Source organism: Saccopteryx leptura, chromosome 10 (assembly GCF_036850995.1).
Source record: "Saccopteryx leptura isolate mSacLep1 chromosome 10, mSacLep1_pri_phased_curated, whole genome shotgun sequence".
Taxonomy (NCBI): domain Eukaryota; kingdom Metazoa; phylum Chordata; class Mammalia; order Chiroptera; family Emballonuridae; genus Saccopteryx; species Saccopteryx leptura.
This window is the reverse complement of record NC_089512.1, coordinates 29,823,156-29,838,486: the sequence shown is the minus strand read 5'-3', so window position 1 is coordinate 29,838,486 and position 15,331 is coordinate 29,823,156. Positions and strand designations below refer to the sequence as shown.

The 15,331-nt window shown below is 39.5% G+C and overlaps 1 protein-coding gene across 1 annotated transcript in view; it reads left to right on the top strand.

Moving 5' to 3' along the window:
* Positions 1-15,331, top strand: part of KAT2B (lysine acetyltransferase 2B) — a 127,146-nt gene that overhangs the window by 67,290 nt on the left and 44,525 nt on the right. Inside the window, exons 5-6 of the mRNA XM_066351554.1 lie at positions 699-880; positions 15,035-15,226. Of these exons, the coding sequence (XP_066207651.1) occupies positions 699-880; positions 15,035-15,226 (374 nt within the window). The remainder of the gene's footprint in view (positions 1-698; positions 881-15,034; positions 15,227-15,331) is intronic.

Here is a 15,331-nt window from a genome sequence, read left to right as displayed (position 1 = left end):
GTAAAGAGTTTACATTCTGCCTTACCTGTGGTGGCGCAGTGGATAAAGCGTCGACCTGGAAATGCTGAGGTCGCCGGTTCAAAACCCTGGGCTTGCCTGGTCAAGGCACATGTGGGAGTTGATGTTTCCAGCTCCTCCCCCCTGTCTCTCTCTCCTCTCTCTCTCCTCTCTAAAATGAATAAATAAAATAAAAAAATAATAAAAATATATTTAAAAAAAAAAAGAGTTTACATTCTAGTGGAGTTTAAATTCCACGGAAGGTATGCTAGTAGCCTTTTCGTTAAAATTTTACTATTGTAAAAACATAGTAGTAATCTAAGAACCCATCATATGTTAGCTACTGTGTTGATGGTACAGCAGGAATTATTGTGCAAAATAGTCATGTTTTATTGTTGAGGAAGTTTTGACCTTTTCAGTCTGTGATTCTGATTTTCTTTTTAACCTGTCAGATTTGCAGCAGGTGTAGAAAGAGCTGCAGTGCACAGCCTCTCTGTCTTGTCACTTTTCATTCCTTGTGATCTAAGGCATGATTCCCTCTGGGCATTCCTATTTTCTACTAGAGAAAAGAAAGAGATTTTTGTAACTAGAGAGATGCCTGTTCTTCTGCTAAGAAACCACCCATACTGCTGACTGAGTGGGTGTTCAGAATTAGGGTGATTGCACAGCTCTGTGAATAAATTGCCTTCCTTCTTTTCAAGGGTGTGAATAACTTTGTACAGTACAAATTCAGTCATCTGCCATCCAAGGAAAGGCAGACAATAATGGAGTTGGCCAAAATGTTCCTAAATCGCATTAACTATTGGCATCTGGAGGCACCCTCTCAGCGAAGACTGCGGTCTCCCAATGATGACATTTCTGGCTACAAAGAGAACTACACAAGGTAATCAAATGACCAGGTATTTTCCTTTGGGCTCCACAGAGCACAAGGCAGACCTAATATCGCTACCTGTCTCTACAAGCAACAGTTGTCCAGTGGTATGGTGCCTCCATCAGTTCAGAGAGAATGTCTCTGTAGTGTAACTCTCCAGACTCCTACTTTTCATTCATATCATCAGCTTCTTTGGGGGACAGTAAGGGATACAAATTGTCTAGACCTATACTATCCAATATGAGAGTTGCTAGCCACGTGTGCCTATTGAGCACTTGAAAAATGTGGCTAGTAGTAATTGATTTTTCTAAGACTGTATACAAAAAAAGAATGTGAAACAGTTCATTAATAGCTTTTTTAGTTGATTGCATCTTAAAATGATAATGTTTTAGATATATTGGATTAAATAAAATATACTAATTTTACCTGTTTCATTTTACCTTTTTAATGTGACTGCTGGAAAGTACTTAATTACATATGTGGCTTGCATTGTATTTCTGTTGAACATCACTAATCTACATAACTATACTATAACTCTGTAATTATTATACAGAGATCTCATTTAAAGAAAAAGCAATGATCGTGAATATAATAAAGGCCTTTATTTTATTTTTTTATTAATTTTAATAGGGTGACATGGATAAATCCATACATATGTTCAGAGAAAACATCTCCAGGTTATTTTGACATTTTATAATGTTGCATACCCCTCACCCAAAGTCCAATTGTCTTCTGTCACCTTCTATCTGGTTTTCTTTGTGCCCCTCCCCTCCCCTCCTCTCCTCTACTCCCTGCCCCCTCCCCGGTAACCACCATCCTCTTGTCCATGTTTGTGAGTCTCATTTTTATGTCCCATCTATGTATGGAATCATATAGTTCTTAGTTTTTTCTGATTTACTTATTTCACTCCGTATAATGTTATCAAGGTCCATCCATATTGTTGTAAATGATCCGATGTCATCATTTCTTATGGCTGAGTAGTATTCCATAGTATATATGTACCAAAGTTTTTTAATCCACTCGTCCACGGACGGACATTTGGGCTGTTTCCAGATCTTCGCTATTGTGAACAATGCTGCCATAAACATGGGGGTGCATTTCTCCTTTTGGAACAGTGCTATGGTGTCCTTGGGGTATATTCCTAAAAGTGGGATAGCTGGGTCAAAAGACAGTTTGTTAATATTTTAAGGAATCTCCATACTGTTTTGCACAGTGGCTGCACCAGTCTGCATTCCCACCAGCAGTGCAGGAGGGTTCCCCTATCTCCACATCCTCGCCACCACTTATTCTGTGTTGTTTTTTAGATGAGCACCATTCTGACTGATATGAGGTGATATCTCATTGTGGTTTTAATTTGCATTTCTCTAATGATTAGTGATGTTGAGCATTTTTTCTTATGCCTATTGGCCATCTGTATGTCCTCTTTGGAGAAGTGTCTATTCATTTCTTTTGTCCATTTTTTTTTGTATTTTTTTTTTCTGAAGTTGGAAACGGGGATGCAGTCAGACAGACTCCCGCATGCGCCCAACCGGGATCCACCCGGCATGCCCACCAGGGGGCGATGCTCTGCCCATCTGGGGCGTTGCTCTGTTGCAACCAGGGCCATTCTAGCGCCTAAGGCAGAGGCCACAGAGCCATCCTCAGCGCCCGGGCCAACTTTGCTCCAGTAGAGCCTTGGCTGTGGGAGGGGAAGAGAGAGACAGAGAGGAAGGAGAGGGGCAGGGGTAGAGAAGTAGATGGGTGCTTCTCCACTGTGCCCTGGCTGGGAATCGAATCCAGGACTCCTGCACACCAGGCGGACGCTCTACCACTGAGCCAACCTGCCAGGGCTTCTTTTGCCCATTTTTTTTATTAATAAATTTATAAACATGATACTTTATTTTTTTTAATTATTTTTATTTATTCATTTTAGAGGGGAGAGAGAGAGAGAGAGAGAGAGAGAGAGAGAGAAGGGGGGGAGGAGCAGGAAGCTTCAACTCCCATATGTGCCTTGACCGGGCAAGCCCAGGGTTTTGAACCGGCAACCTCAGCATTCCAGGTCAACGCTTTATCCACTGCGCCACCACAGGTCAGGCCTTTTGCCCATTTTTTGATTGGATTGTTTGTCTTCATGGTGTTGAGTTTTACAAGTTCTTTATAAATTTTGGTTATTAATCCCTTATCAGATGTATTGTTGAATATGTTCTCCCATTGTGTAGTTTGTCTTTTTATTCTGTTCTTACTGTCTTTAGCTGTGCAAAAGCTTTTTAGTTTGATTTAGTCCCATTTGTCTATCCTGTCTTTATTTCATTAGCCCATGGAGATAAATCGGCAAATATATTGCTGCGAGACATGTCGGAGAGCTTACTGCCTTTGTTTTCTTCTAAGATGCTTATGGTTTCACGGCTTACATTTAAGTCTTTTATCCATTTAGAGTTTATTTTTGTGAGTGGTGTAAGTTGGTGATCTAGTTTCATTTTTTTGCAGGTAGATGCCCAATTTTTCCAACACCATTTATTAAAGAGGCTGTCGTTACTCCATTGTATGCTCTTACCTCCTTCGTCAAACATCAGTTGTCCATAAAGCTGGGGGTTTATTTCTGGGTTTTCTGTTCTGTTCCATTGATCTATGTGCCTGTTCTTATGTCAGTACCAGGCTGTTTTGAGTACAATGGCCTTGTAGTATAACTTGATATCGAGAAGTGTGATTCCTCCTGCTTTATTCTTCCTTTTCAAGATTGCTAAGGCTGTTCGTGTTCTTTTTTGGTTCCATATAAATTTTTGGAATATGTGTTCTATATCTTTGAAGTATGTCATTGATATTTTAATTGGTATTGCATTGAATTTATAAATTGCTTTGTGTAATATAGACATTTAAAAAAAAATTTTATTAATTTTAATGGGGTGACATCAATAAATCAGAGTACATATATTCAAAGAAAACATGTCCAGGTTATCTTGTCATTCAATTCTGTTGCATACCTTACCCAAAGTCAGATTGTCCTCCGTCACCTGCTAATATAGACATTTTAATGATGTTTATTCTTCCTAAGCATGAGCACAGTATATGCTTCCACTTGTTTGTATCTTCCTTGATTTCTTTTATCAATGTTTTACAATTTTCCGAGTACAGATCTTTAATCTCCTCAGTTAAATTTACTCCTAGGTACTTTATTTTTTTGATTGCAATAGTGAAAGGGATTGTTTCCTTAATTTCTCTTTCTGACATTTCATTGTTGGTATATAAACATGCCTCTGATTTCTGAGTATTAATTTTATATCTTGCCACCTTGCTGAATTCATTTATCAGCTCCAGTCATTTTTTGACTGAGACTTTAAAGTTTTCTAGATACAGTATTATATCATCAACAAATAATGATAATTTTACTTCTTCTTTTCCAATTTGGATGCCTTTTATTTCTTCTTCTTGTTTATTGCTGTGGCTAGAATTTCCAGAGCTATGTTAAATAAGAGTGGTGAAAGGGGGCACCCCTGCCTTGTTCCTGATCTTAGGGGATTGCTTTTAATTTTTGCCCATTGAGTATGATGTTGGCGGTGGGTTTGTCATAAATGGCCTTTATCATGTTGAGGTATGTTCCCTGTATTCCCACTTTGCTGAGAGTTTTGATCATGAACAGGTGCTGGATTTTATCAAATGCTTTTTCTGCATCTATTGAAATTACCATGTGGCTTTTCCTCCTTCCTTTTGTTTATGTGCTGAATCACATTGATTGATTTGCAAATATTGTACCAGCCTTGCCTCCCCAGAATAAATCCCACTTGGTCCTGGTGTATGATTTTTTTCATATATTGCTGGATCCGGTTGGCTAGCACTTTGTTGAGATTTTAGCATCTGTATTCATCAGGAATATTGGCCTATAATTTTCTTTGTGTTGTCTTTGCTTGGTTTTAGAATCAGAATTATGCTCGCCTCATAAAAGGAGCTTGGAAGTCTTCCTTCCTTTTGAATTTTTTGAAATAGTTTTTTTTTATTTAATTTTTTATTTTTTACAGAGACAGAGAGTGAGTCAGAGAGGGATAGACAGGGACAGACAGACAGGAATGGAGAGAGATGAGAAGCATCAATCCTTAGTTTTTCATTGCATGTTGCAACACCTTAGTTGTTCATTGATTGCTTTCTCATATGTGCCTTGACTGCGGGCCTTCAGCAGACCGAGTAACCCCTTGCTGAAGCCAGTGATCTTGGGTTCAAGCTGGTGGGCTTTTTCCTCAAACCAGATGAGCCCACACTCAAGCTGGTGACCTTGGGGTCTCGAACCCGGGTCCTCTGCATCCCAGTCCGATGCTCTATCCACTGCAGCACCACCTGATCAGGTTTGAAATAGTTTGAAAAGGATAGGAGTTAGTTCTTCTTTGAATATTTGGTAGAATTCACTTATGAAGCCATCAAGCCCAGGACTTTTCTTTGATGGGAGTTTTTTGATAACTGTTTTTATCTCATTTGTTGTAATTGGTCTGTTTAGGTTTTCTGATTCTTCCAGATTGATTTTTGGAAGATTGTATGTTCCAAGGAATTTGTCCATTTCATCTACGTTGTCTAGTTTTTTTGGCATACAATTCTTCATAGTATTTTCTTACAATATTTTGTATTTCTGTTGTGTCACTTGTTATTTCTCCACTCTCATTTCTAATTTTATTTATTTGAGTCCTCTCTCTTTTTTTCTTGGTGAGTCTAAAGGTTCATTGATCTTGTTTACCTTTTCAAAGAACCAGCTCCTGGTTTCATTGATCCTCTGTATTGTTTCTTTAGCCTCTATGTCATTTATTTCTGCTCTGATCTTTATTATTTTCTTTGTTCTACTATCTATGGGCTATACTTGCTGTTCTTTTTTTAGGATTTTTTAGATGCAGGGTTAAATTGTTTATTTGAGCTTTTTCTAGCTTCTTAAAGTATGCTTGTAGTGCTTTGAACTTCCTTCTCAGTACTGCTTTTGCTATATGTCCCATAAATTTTTAGTTGTTGTGTGCTCATTATCATTTGTTTCTAGAAATTTTTTTATTTCTTCTTTGATCTCATTCTTAATCCATTCATTATTTAACAACCTGCTATTTAGTTTCCATGTGTTTGCTAATTTTTGAGTTTTTCTGTTGTGGTTGATTTCTAGTTTCATGCCATTGTGATCAGAGAAAATGCTTGATATGATTTCAATCTTCTTAAATTTGTTGAGACCGATTTTGTGCCCTAACATGTGGTCTATCCTAAAGAATGTACCATGAGCACTTGAAAAGAATGTATATTCTGCTGCTTTAGAGTGAAAAGTTCTGAAGATATCTATTAAATTGAGTTGATCTACTGTGTCCTTTAAGTCTGCTGTTTCTTTTTAAATTTTCTTTCTTGAGGATCTATCTAGTGATGTTAGTGGGGTATTGAAATCCCCTACTACTATAGTATTGCTGTTGATCTCGCCCTTTATATCTATCAAAGTCTGCTTTATATATGTATTTAGGTGCTCCTATATTAGGTGTGTAGATATTTATAATGATTGTATCTTCCTGTTGGATTGCTCCCTTTATCATTATGTTATAGCCTTCTTTATCTCTTACTATATCCTTTTTTTTTTCTTTCTGAAGCTGGAAACGGGGAGAGACAGTCAGACAGACTCCCGCATGCGCCTGACTGGGATCCACCCGGCACGCCCACCAGGGGCGACGCTCTGCCCACCAGGGGGCGATGCTCTGCCCCTCCGGGGCGTCGCTGTGCCGCGACTAGAGCCACTCTAGCGCCTGGGGCAGAGGCCAAGGAGCCATCCCCAGCACCCGGGCCATCTTTGCTCCAATGGAGCCTTGGCTGCGGGAGGGGAAGAGAGAGACAGAGAGGAAGGAGGGGGGGGGTGGAGAAGCAAATGGGTGCTTCTTCTGTGTGCCCTGGCCAGGAATCGAACCCGGGTCCCCCGCATGCCAGGCCGAGGCTCTACCACTGAGCCAACTGGCCAGGGCCTATATCCTTTGTTTTAAAGTTCATTTTGTCTGATACAAGTATTGCTGCCCCAGCTTTATTTTCATTTCCATTTGCATGTAATATTATCTATTTTTTTCATCCTTTTACCTTCAGTCTATGTGCATCTTTTTTTTTAAGGTGTGTCTCTTGTAGACAGTATATGTACGGGTCCTGTTTTCTTATCCATGTAGCTACCCTATGTCTTTTGATTGGATCATTTAATCCATTTACATTTAAGGTTATTATTGATATGTAGTTGTTTATTGATATTTTATCCCTTAAAGCTGTATTCCTCTTTTGCTATATTCATTTTCCCCTTTGATCTGTTTACAATAGTCCCCTTAGCAATTCCTGCAGCATTGGTTTGGTTGTAATGAATTCCTTGAGTTTTTTTTTAATGTGGGAAGCTTTTTATTTTTCCTTCAATTTTAAATGATAGCCTTGCTGGATAAAGTAGTCTTGATTGTATTCTGCATTACTTTGAATATTTCTTGCCATTCCCTTTTGGCCTCAGGTGTTTCTGTTGTAAGTCGGATGTCATTCTTATGGAGGCTCCTTTGTAGGTGATAGCCTTTTTTTCTCTAGCACCTTTTAATATTTTCTCTTTATCACTTAGCTTTGGTATTTTAATTATGATGTTTCTTGGTGTAGATTTCTTTGGGTTTCTCTTTAATGGAGTTCTTTGTGCTTCTTGAACGTGTGAGAGTTTTTCCTGCATTAATTTAGGGAAGTTTTCAGCTATGATATGATTGAACAAAGTCTCTATCCCTTGTTCTTTCACTTCTTCAGGAACCCCTATGATGCGGATGTTATTTCGCTTCATGTTGTCACAGAGCTCTCTAAGAGTTTCCTCAGACTTTTTGAGTCTCTTTTCTTTTTTCTGCTCTGCTTCCCTTCGTTCAACGTGTCCTCCAACTCGCTGATTCGATCCTCAGCTTCATCCATCCTGTTTTAATTCCTTACATTGTGGTCTTCATTTCTGATATTGTATTTGTCATCTCTGACTGATTCTTTTTTATATTTCAATGTCCTTTTTTAGACTTGCTATTTCTTTATTTAGGTGTTTGTAATGACCATCCATTGTTGTTTTAAGATCCCTAAGCATCCTAACAATCATTATTTTAAACTCTGCATCTGGAAGTTTGGTTATTTCTATATCACTCAGTTCATTTCCTGGAGGTTTCTCTTGTGGTTTTATTTGGATTATAATTCTCTGTCTTCTCATTATGTCTGTGTGTTTGGATGTGTTGTTTGTAGAGCTGGTTGAGTCTAGGCTGTGTGTTGTCTGCCTCCAATTTTTAGTTGTGTTATTTCTAGGTCTTCTTGGCTTGGCATCAGCTGTTAATTGTAATCCACTGTTGGATTTGGTTTTTCTAGTGGCACCGCTTTGAAGTCTTGATTTCAATAAAGACTTTTTTAAAGACGAAAGATCACCCTAGTTCCAGCACTCTGCAGAACTAATATCATTATATAACTTTTTTCCCAGTCTTTGCCCCTTTAAGTAAATATTTTACATTAGTTAGAATGAATGAAAATACAGAATTTGCATCCTATTTGTCTCCCCAATTGACAGCATATCAAGCATTTTACTGCTTACATTTCAGTACATTGAGTTGATATACTGTAATTTACCTAACCATCTCCCTATTGTTGGGCATCAAACTCTGTAAATACTCTTAGATTACATATATAATTTTTCAAAGGTGGCACTTTATTTTATTGCTTATGAACTGCAAAATATTTATATGAAAGTTGTCTGAAAAAATCATGAACACGGGCCATACAAAGTGGAATGACCTACATTTGTTTTCATTAAAGTAAGAAAGTGACCTGGATTATGCATTCTATTCACCTTTTTTTATCTTTCCCCATAGGCTTTTCAGGCACAACAAGCTTTCTTCAAGGGCATTGTGGAGCATATCTATATTTCTGATTTAAAGTACAGAGTGTTTTTTTTGATAGCCTGTGAAGACCGCTTGTCCTCAGGTCATTTTCTGTAATAGAAGATGACATGTAGCAATGGGTATAGCCTAAGATAAGCTATCATTTCTGATCAACTGGCCTGATTTCTTGAGAAATATCTCCTTTCCCTTTCCTCCTCTCTTTTTACAGTGCGTACAATTTGAATTATAAAGTGTTTCCATTATTGACTTTTAGAGGAATTCCAGATTTTATCAAAATCAATTTCTAAATTATATTTTTATTTCTACACCTCCTTTCCAGAGTTTTACATTAACAGTAATTCCTATGTTGTCATAATTGCTGTTTAAAATAAGAACTGAGATAATAAATCCCTCAAATATAAATGATCTTTTAGCCCCATCTGTGAATGATTGACAAAGCTGAATGTTTCTCAAAGCCAAACTCCTGAAAATATTTGCCTCTCTTAACAGGAAAAATTGTTTCATCAAGAAGGAGAATAAAATGTGGAGTAGCGTGGGCGATACTACAGTATTTTAGAAAGCAGAACAAAAGTACTATTAGCCCTTCAGACTTACCAAGAACTGGGTAGAACTTATAAATACTTAAGGAGTAGTAAAACTAGGACTCAAGCTTTGGAATGAGGGATGCGTTTGAATTATGATTCAAATCCTTTCTAGTTCCGTGTACTTTAGACCAGTCACTTCACCACTTTGATCTTCAGTTTTTTTCTCTATCTGAGCTTCCATGAGGTGCTTTGTGTGTAGTGTCTGGCACTCAGAATGGGTGCTGGGAAGATCCTGGTCCTCAGTTTCCTCCCATACATGTTGTTGCCTAAAACTCAGTCACTGCCAACATGGGGTTCTTCAGCTAGCAATCGAATGAGAGTGCACGTGTTTAGAAACTAAGGTAACAAGGAGAAAGACAGCGGCCGGGTCCTCGCTATTCCAGCGTCCTGAGTCAGCGGCTGAAGGCGGAGGCGTGGGGTCCAACAATGACGAAGAGGAACCCACTGAGAGACTGAAATGAATATGCCCCGATGAGTTCTGAAACCTGATGATTTCTGAGTGAAATGCAGACCCAGAGCCTCTGTTAATAAAAAATAAGGAAATGAAGGTAGACGCACCTCCCCCGCTTCCCCTCCGTGACGCCATGTTGATGAAGAAAGGGAAGTAGAAACAACCTGTGAAAATGATGAGAATAAGTGTTTCCAGGTAAAGCCTCACTGTCATGACTACTTGGAAGTTTAAAAAACCACCTACCCCTGTGACAAGGTGTCTCACTGATACTAATCTCCTAAAAATTGGGTAATATTACAGGCTGCAGGCACCACCAGGCTTTATCTTGATGTGTAAGTGAGCCTGAGGCCCTGCAATGCTGGGTTAGCATAGAATTTACAGCAATTATGGCATCGGAACAAAGGGGCTGGGAACTTCTGGAGCTCGCATCAGCATGAAAATGGGGTCAAATAGGATTTTCGGTGGAAAAGGCTGGACTCAGAAAGTGATTATGTTCATTACAGAGCCAACCCTTAAAGATTTACCTGATAAAAAATTAAACATGGCTTGAACAGTAGAACTGCTTAAATTACTTACACTCTCCGTTCTGAATAAGGGAAAGCTATATTATTATATATTGAAAATATTTCGCATTAATGTTAAGATCTACTTAATATCAATAATATAGGTACCTATCAGATAGATATTAGATATAGTCCCCAGAAATCACTATAGTTTTAGAAAAATATCTGGACAAAATTGTTGGAATTCCCCGAATTTCATGACGGTGCACTAATATGATCCCATGAGGAAATAACCTGAAAATAAAGTGTCAGAGGAATATGATACATTCACATACATCGGAGCAACAGAATCTGCTAAAGGAAAGTGGCAAATCATTTGTCTTTGATTCTGAGTTGTGCAGAACTTTTGAAAGTTAATGTCACTCCTGTAATGGGGAGATGATTTGTAAGAGTACAGGACAAATTAGATCAGGGGTCCCCAAACTACGGCCCGCGGGCTGCATGCGGCCCCCTGAAGCCATTTATCCGGCCCCCACCGCACTTCCGGAAGGGGCACCTCTTTCATTGGTGGTCAGTGAGAAAAACATAGTTCCCACTGAAATACTGGTCAGTTTGTTAATTTAAATTTACTTGTTCTTTATTTTAAATATTGTATTTGTTCCCGTTTTGTTTTTTTACTTTAAAATAAGATATGTGCAGTGTGCATAGGGATTTGTTCATAGTTTTTTTATAGTCCAGCCCTCCAATGGTCTGAGGGACAGTGAACTGGCCCTCTGTGTAAAAAGTTTGGGGACCCCTGAATTAGATACAACTGAGTTGATTTTGGTGAAACAGTTTTATGTCAGCATTGTCCTAGGAAGTCTAGCTAGCCACCATGCTTCCTGAGTATTTCATATTTAGGCATGTATTTATCAGGAGGCATGGAAAGACCAGTGGACTAGGGGAGGGGAGGCCTAGTTTCTGGTCTGAACTCTGATAGTAACTTAGCTTTTAGTTCAGGTGAACTAGGAGAGGCCACTTAAATCCTGAAGACCTTAGGACTTCAGTCCATCAAGTAAGTAGGATGGCATGGTCTTCTGTCCTCAAGCTCTCCAATTCTAGTCATGTTTAAAAGAAAGCAAAGTGGTTCCAAATCATCATGATGCTGTAAAAAAGTATGAGTTATTTAAACAATCAGCAAATAGCTTCTGCGTGCAATATCTATTAGGCATGTATAAGTGAATGAGCTAGCCATTCACTTCTTAGAAGACCTGAATCCAGTCACTTTGGCAAAATCTTTCTCTACATTGAAGTGTTTGTGGGAATGTGTGTGCAGAGACAAGGCATTCAGATCCCCACTTTCTTCTTTCTATCATGACGGGCAAGGCCTGTGTCATTCACTCAAGCAGAAGTGAAACACCACACTTGAACTCCGCCTCTTAGTCGTCTTCTACTGCGCACTTTACAGATGTATAGAAGAAGATGAACCTTGGAAGTAAAAACCAAAAACCAAGAAATGTAAACTGGGGTCTGTAAGAAAATTTTCAAGGAAATGAATGGAAACTTAACTATTTGAAAAATTTGTCTAGATAATAACAATCTATGCTGCCTTCCTCTGTCCTGGGAAGAGTAAATGACCTAACAAGTACTTTTGGATAACATTTTATGATCTTATGGTAATACTTATGACCTACCATTGCTATAGCAGAAATAATTTATGTCTTAAGTAAATAAAGTCTCAGATGTCTGTGACCCCACCAGTGGAAATGCTCTTTAGAAATCAGCACTGCCCAATAGATATATAATGTGAACCACATATGTAATTTAAAATTTTCTACTAGTTACATTTTAAAAAGTAAGAAGGCACAGAACATTTTCATGTTTTCTTTTATTCAATATATAAAAATACTGTTTCACTATATAACAATATGAAAAGTTATGCTCTATTTTATTTTTCTAAGTTTCTAAATCCAATGTGTATTTTATACTGACAACTCAATTCATTCACTAAATTTTAAGTGGTTGAAGCTAAATGGAGACCTACCAAAACAATAAAGTGTTTAATGGAAAAATATTTCACATTGTGCCCATTTAAGAGTAAATTTAAAATTGGTTAAAATTAAATAACATTGAAAATTAAACTCCTTGGTTGTACTAGCCACACTACGAGTGCTCAGTAGTTACATGTGGCCGGTGGCTTCTGTAACAACGCAGAGAAATCCTCATTATCATAGGCAGCTTTATGGGACAGTACTGGTCTGAATCTTTAAAATCTTAAATATTTCATTGCAGAAGAGTGTAAATATTTTATTTATTTATTTATTTTGACAGAGTCAGAGAGAGGGATGGATAGAAACAAACAGGAAGGGAGAGAGATGAGAAGCATCAATTCTTCGTTGCAGCTCCTTAGTTAATTGATTGCTTTCTCATATGTGCCTTGACCGGGGTGGGGGGGGGCTACAGCAGAGTGAGTGATCCCTTGTTCAAGCCAGCAACCTTGGGCTCAAGCCAGTGACTTTGGGCTTCAAACCAGCGACCTTTGGGCTCAAGCCAGTGATCGTGATGTCATGTCTATGATCCCACGCTCAAGCCAGCGACCCTGCACTCAAGCGAATGAGCCCGCGCTCAAGCCAGCGACCTCGGGGTTTCGAACCTGGGTCCTCTGTGTCCCAGTCCAACGCTCTATCCATGTGCTACCACCTGGTCAGGCTGGACATATTTTAATATTGACTCTTTCAAATAGTCTTGTGATAGCCTAAGTCTCATGAAACTGAACTTCAGATTATTAAGGTTTATGACTGTTTAACTCTTACATTTGTTATTTCATACTTAGTTACTTGGGAACTGGCCTCCCTTCAGCTCCAGATAGTCTTTTAATTTAATTAAGGGGTCACAGACTAGCTAACGTCCAGCAAAGACTGGCCTTGAAGGTATGGAATCTCTATATGAAGTGTCCTGTGAACTAACAAATGCGATTCCTAGCTTTTTCTGCTACCACCCAAGGTCACTTGTTCCCAACTTGACAAGGTACAATACAACACTTAAGATCCCCATTTTGATATTGTAATCATAAAATAACATTGGAATATAAATGATAAAGACAGGAAAGTTGAGTGAAGAATAGAAATGATAACAGTTTTAAGATTAATTTTGAATGTAGGCAGATGGACTAACACTAATTAAAACTTTTTTCCCCCAGAGATGAAAAACCACCACCACACATACACACGGGGGGGGGGGGGGGGGATATATGAAGTAATACAGAGTAAAAAAAATAAAAAATAAGCCAATAAGCGAGTAAATGAATGATATTCCACTCTTTATGAAGGGGCTAAGACAGGGGTCTCCAAACTTTTTACACAGGGGGCCAGTTCACTATCCCTCAGACCATTGGAGGGCCAGACTATAAAAAAAACTATGAACAAATCCCTATGCATACTGCACATATCTTATTTTAAAGTAAAAAAAACAAAACGGGAACAAATACAATATTTAAAATAAAGAACAAGTACATTTAAATCAACAAACTGACCAGTATTTCAATGGGAACTATGCTCCTCTCACTGACCACCAATGAAAGAGGTGCCCCTTCCGGAAGTGTGGTGGGGGCCGGATAAATGGCCTCAGGGGGCCGCATGCGGCCCACTGGCTGTAGTTTGGGGACCCCTGGGCTAAGAGTTCCTGGGGAGCTTCCTGTAGCTGCTCCCGGCATATTTAGAGCCCTTCCCCCCACGGGGGGGGGGGGAGGGACACAGGGTGGCTAGGTTTTAATCTTTAGAAAGCAGCCCTGTCCTGGAAGAAGATGTTTAGATCTGCTACCAGGGAATACAGGTCTGTGCAGTGAAGCTTGTGACCCTTCCCTGGCCCGGTGCCACCTTCTGTGACCCCCACTGTGCACTCTGTTGCTGGGTCCTGGGAACGAGACTTGGCTGCTCTGGGAGACCAAAGAGAAAGAGGATTGATTGTGAATGGCTTCCCTGGGCTGAATGACTCTCCAGATGGCATGCCCTACATAGCCAGTGAACCCCAGAACTGTGGTCGGATCTCCAGAAAACCCCAGGTTTCCCTCTGGGCCCGGGCACTCCTCCAGCCTGGTGCAATGCTGGAGCGTAATTCTGACTTGGAGCCTGAGTCATTGAGAGGGACCAAAGCACCAGATGGTGGAAGCTCATTACTTCCTGCGTTTTGGCTGTTTTGAACAGTCTTGAAGATCGTTATCTTCCCACCAAAGCTTCAGGGGTGCGCCGAGTGCTGTGTAGGCATTTTAGAGAAGCCTTAACTTTTACTCAGAGGACTAGACAGTAGAGGTCTTTTTCTTTCACAAAAGCTCTCTCTTCAGTTTCTTTTCTTTAAACTACTTTTTATGTGCCAGAAACTCTGATTGCATTATGCACTTTCCATACAGTATCTCATATAATGCTAGTAACAGCCCAGGGAAGCAGGTATTATTGTTTTCCCCATTTTACAGGTATGAAAACAGAGACGTAAGAGCTTAAAGAGCATAATTAAGTTTCCCAAAGTCATGCAGCCAGTTAAGTGACAAAACGAATTTGATCCTGGGCCATCTGATTGCAGGACTCATGCATGATAATGATACTACAGAACGGAGCTCTTTTTGTAGCATTGGTTGTATTAGGGCGAGCTAATCTAATTCACAAGTTTCACAAGCTGGTCATGATACTGTTGCTTGTCACGCAGCCCCAGTTTCTTCAGCTGTGGCTAATGGTATGAGAGTCACCGTACTTTGGTATTTCATATCACCTGGGGGTTTATGGGATATTGATGGTGCTTGTCTTCTCTTGTCCCAGGTGGCTGTGTTATTGCAACGTGCCCCAGTTCTGTGACAGTCTACCTCGGTATGAAACCACCCAGGTGTTTGGGAGAACACTGCTTCGCTCAGTCTTCACTGTTATGAGACGACAACTCCTGGAACAAGCGAGACAGGAGAAAGACAAGCTGCCACTTGAGAAAAGAACTCTAATCCTCACCCATTTCCCAAAGTAAGGGAGCGCTCCTGCAAGTCTTCATGTCATCTGGGGGCTTGAAGTTGCTAAGTACAAGCCAGTGCCTGTGTCAATGACAAGATCGGGAGTGATAGGAAGAAC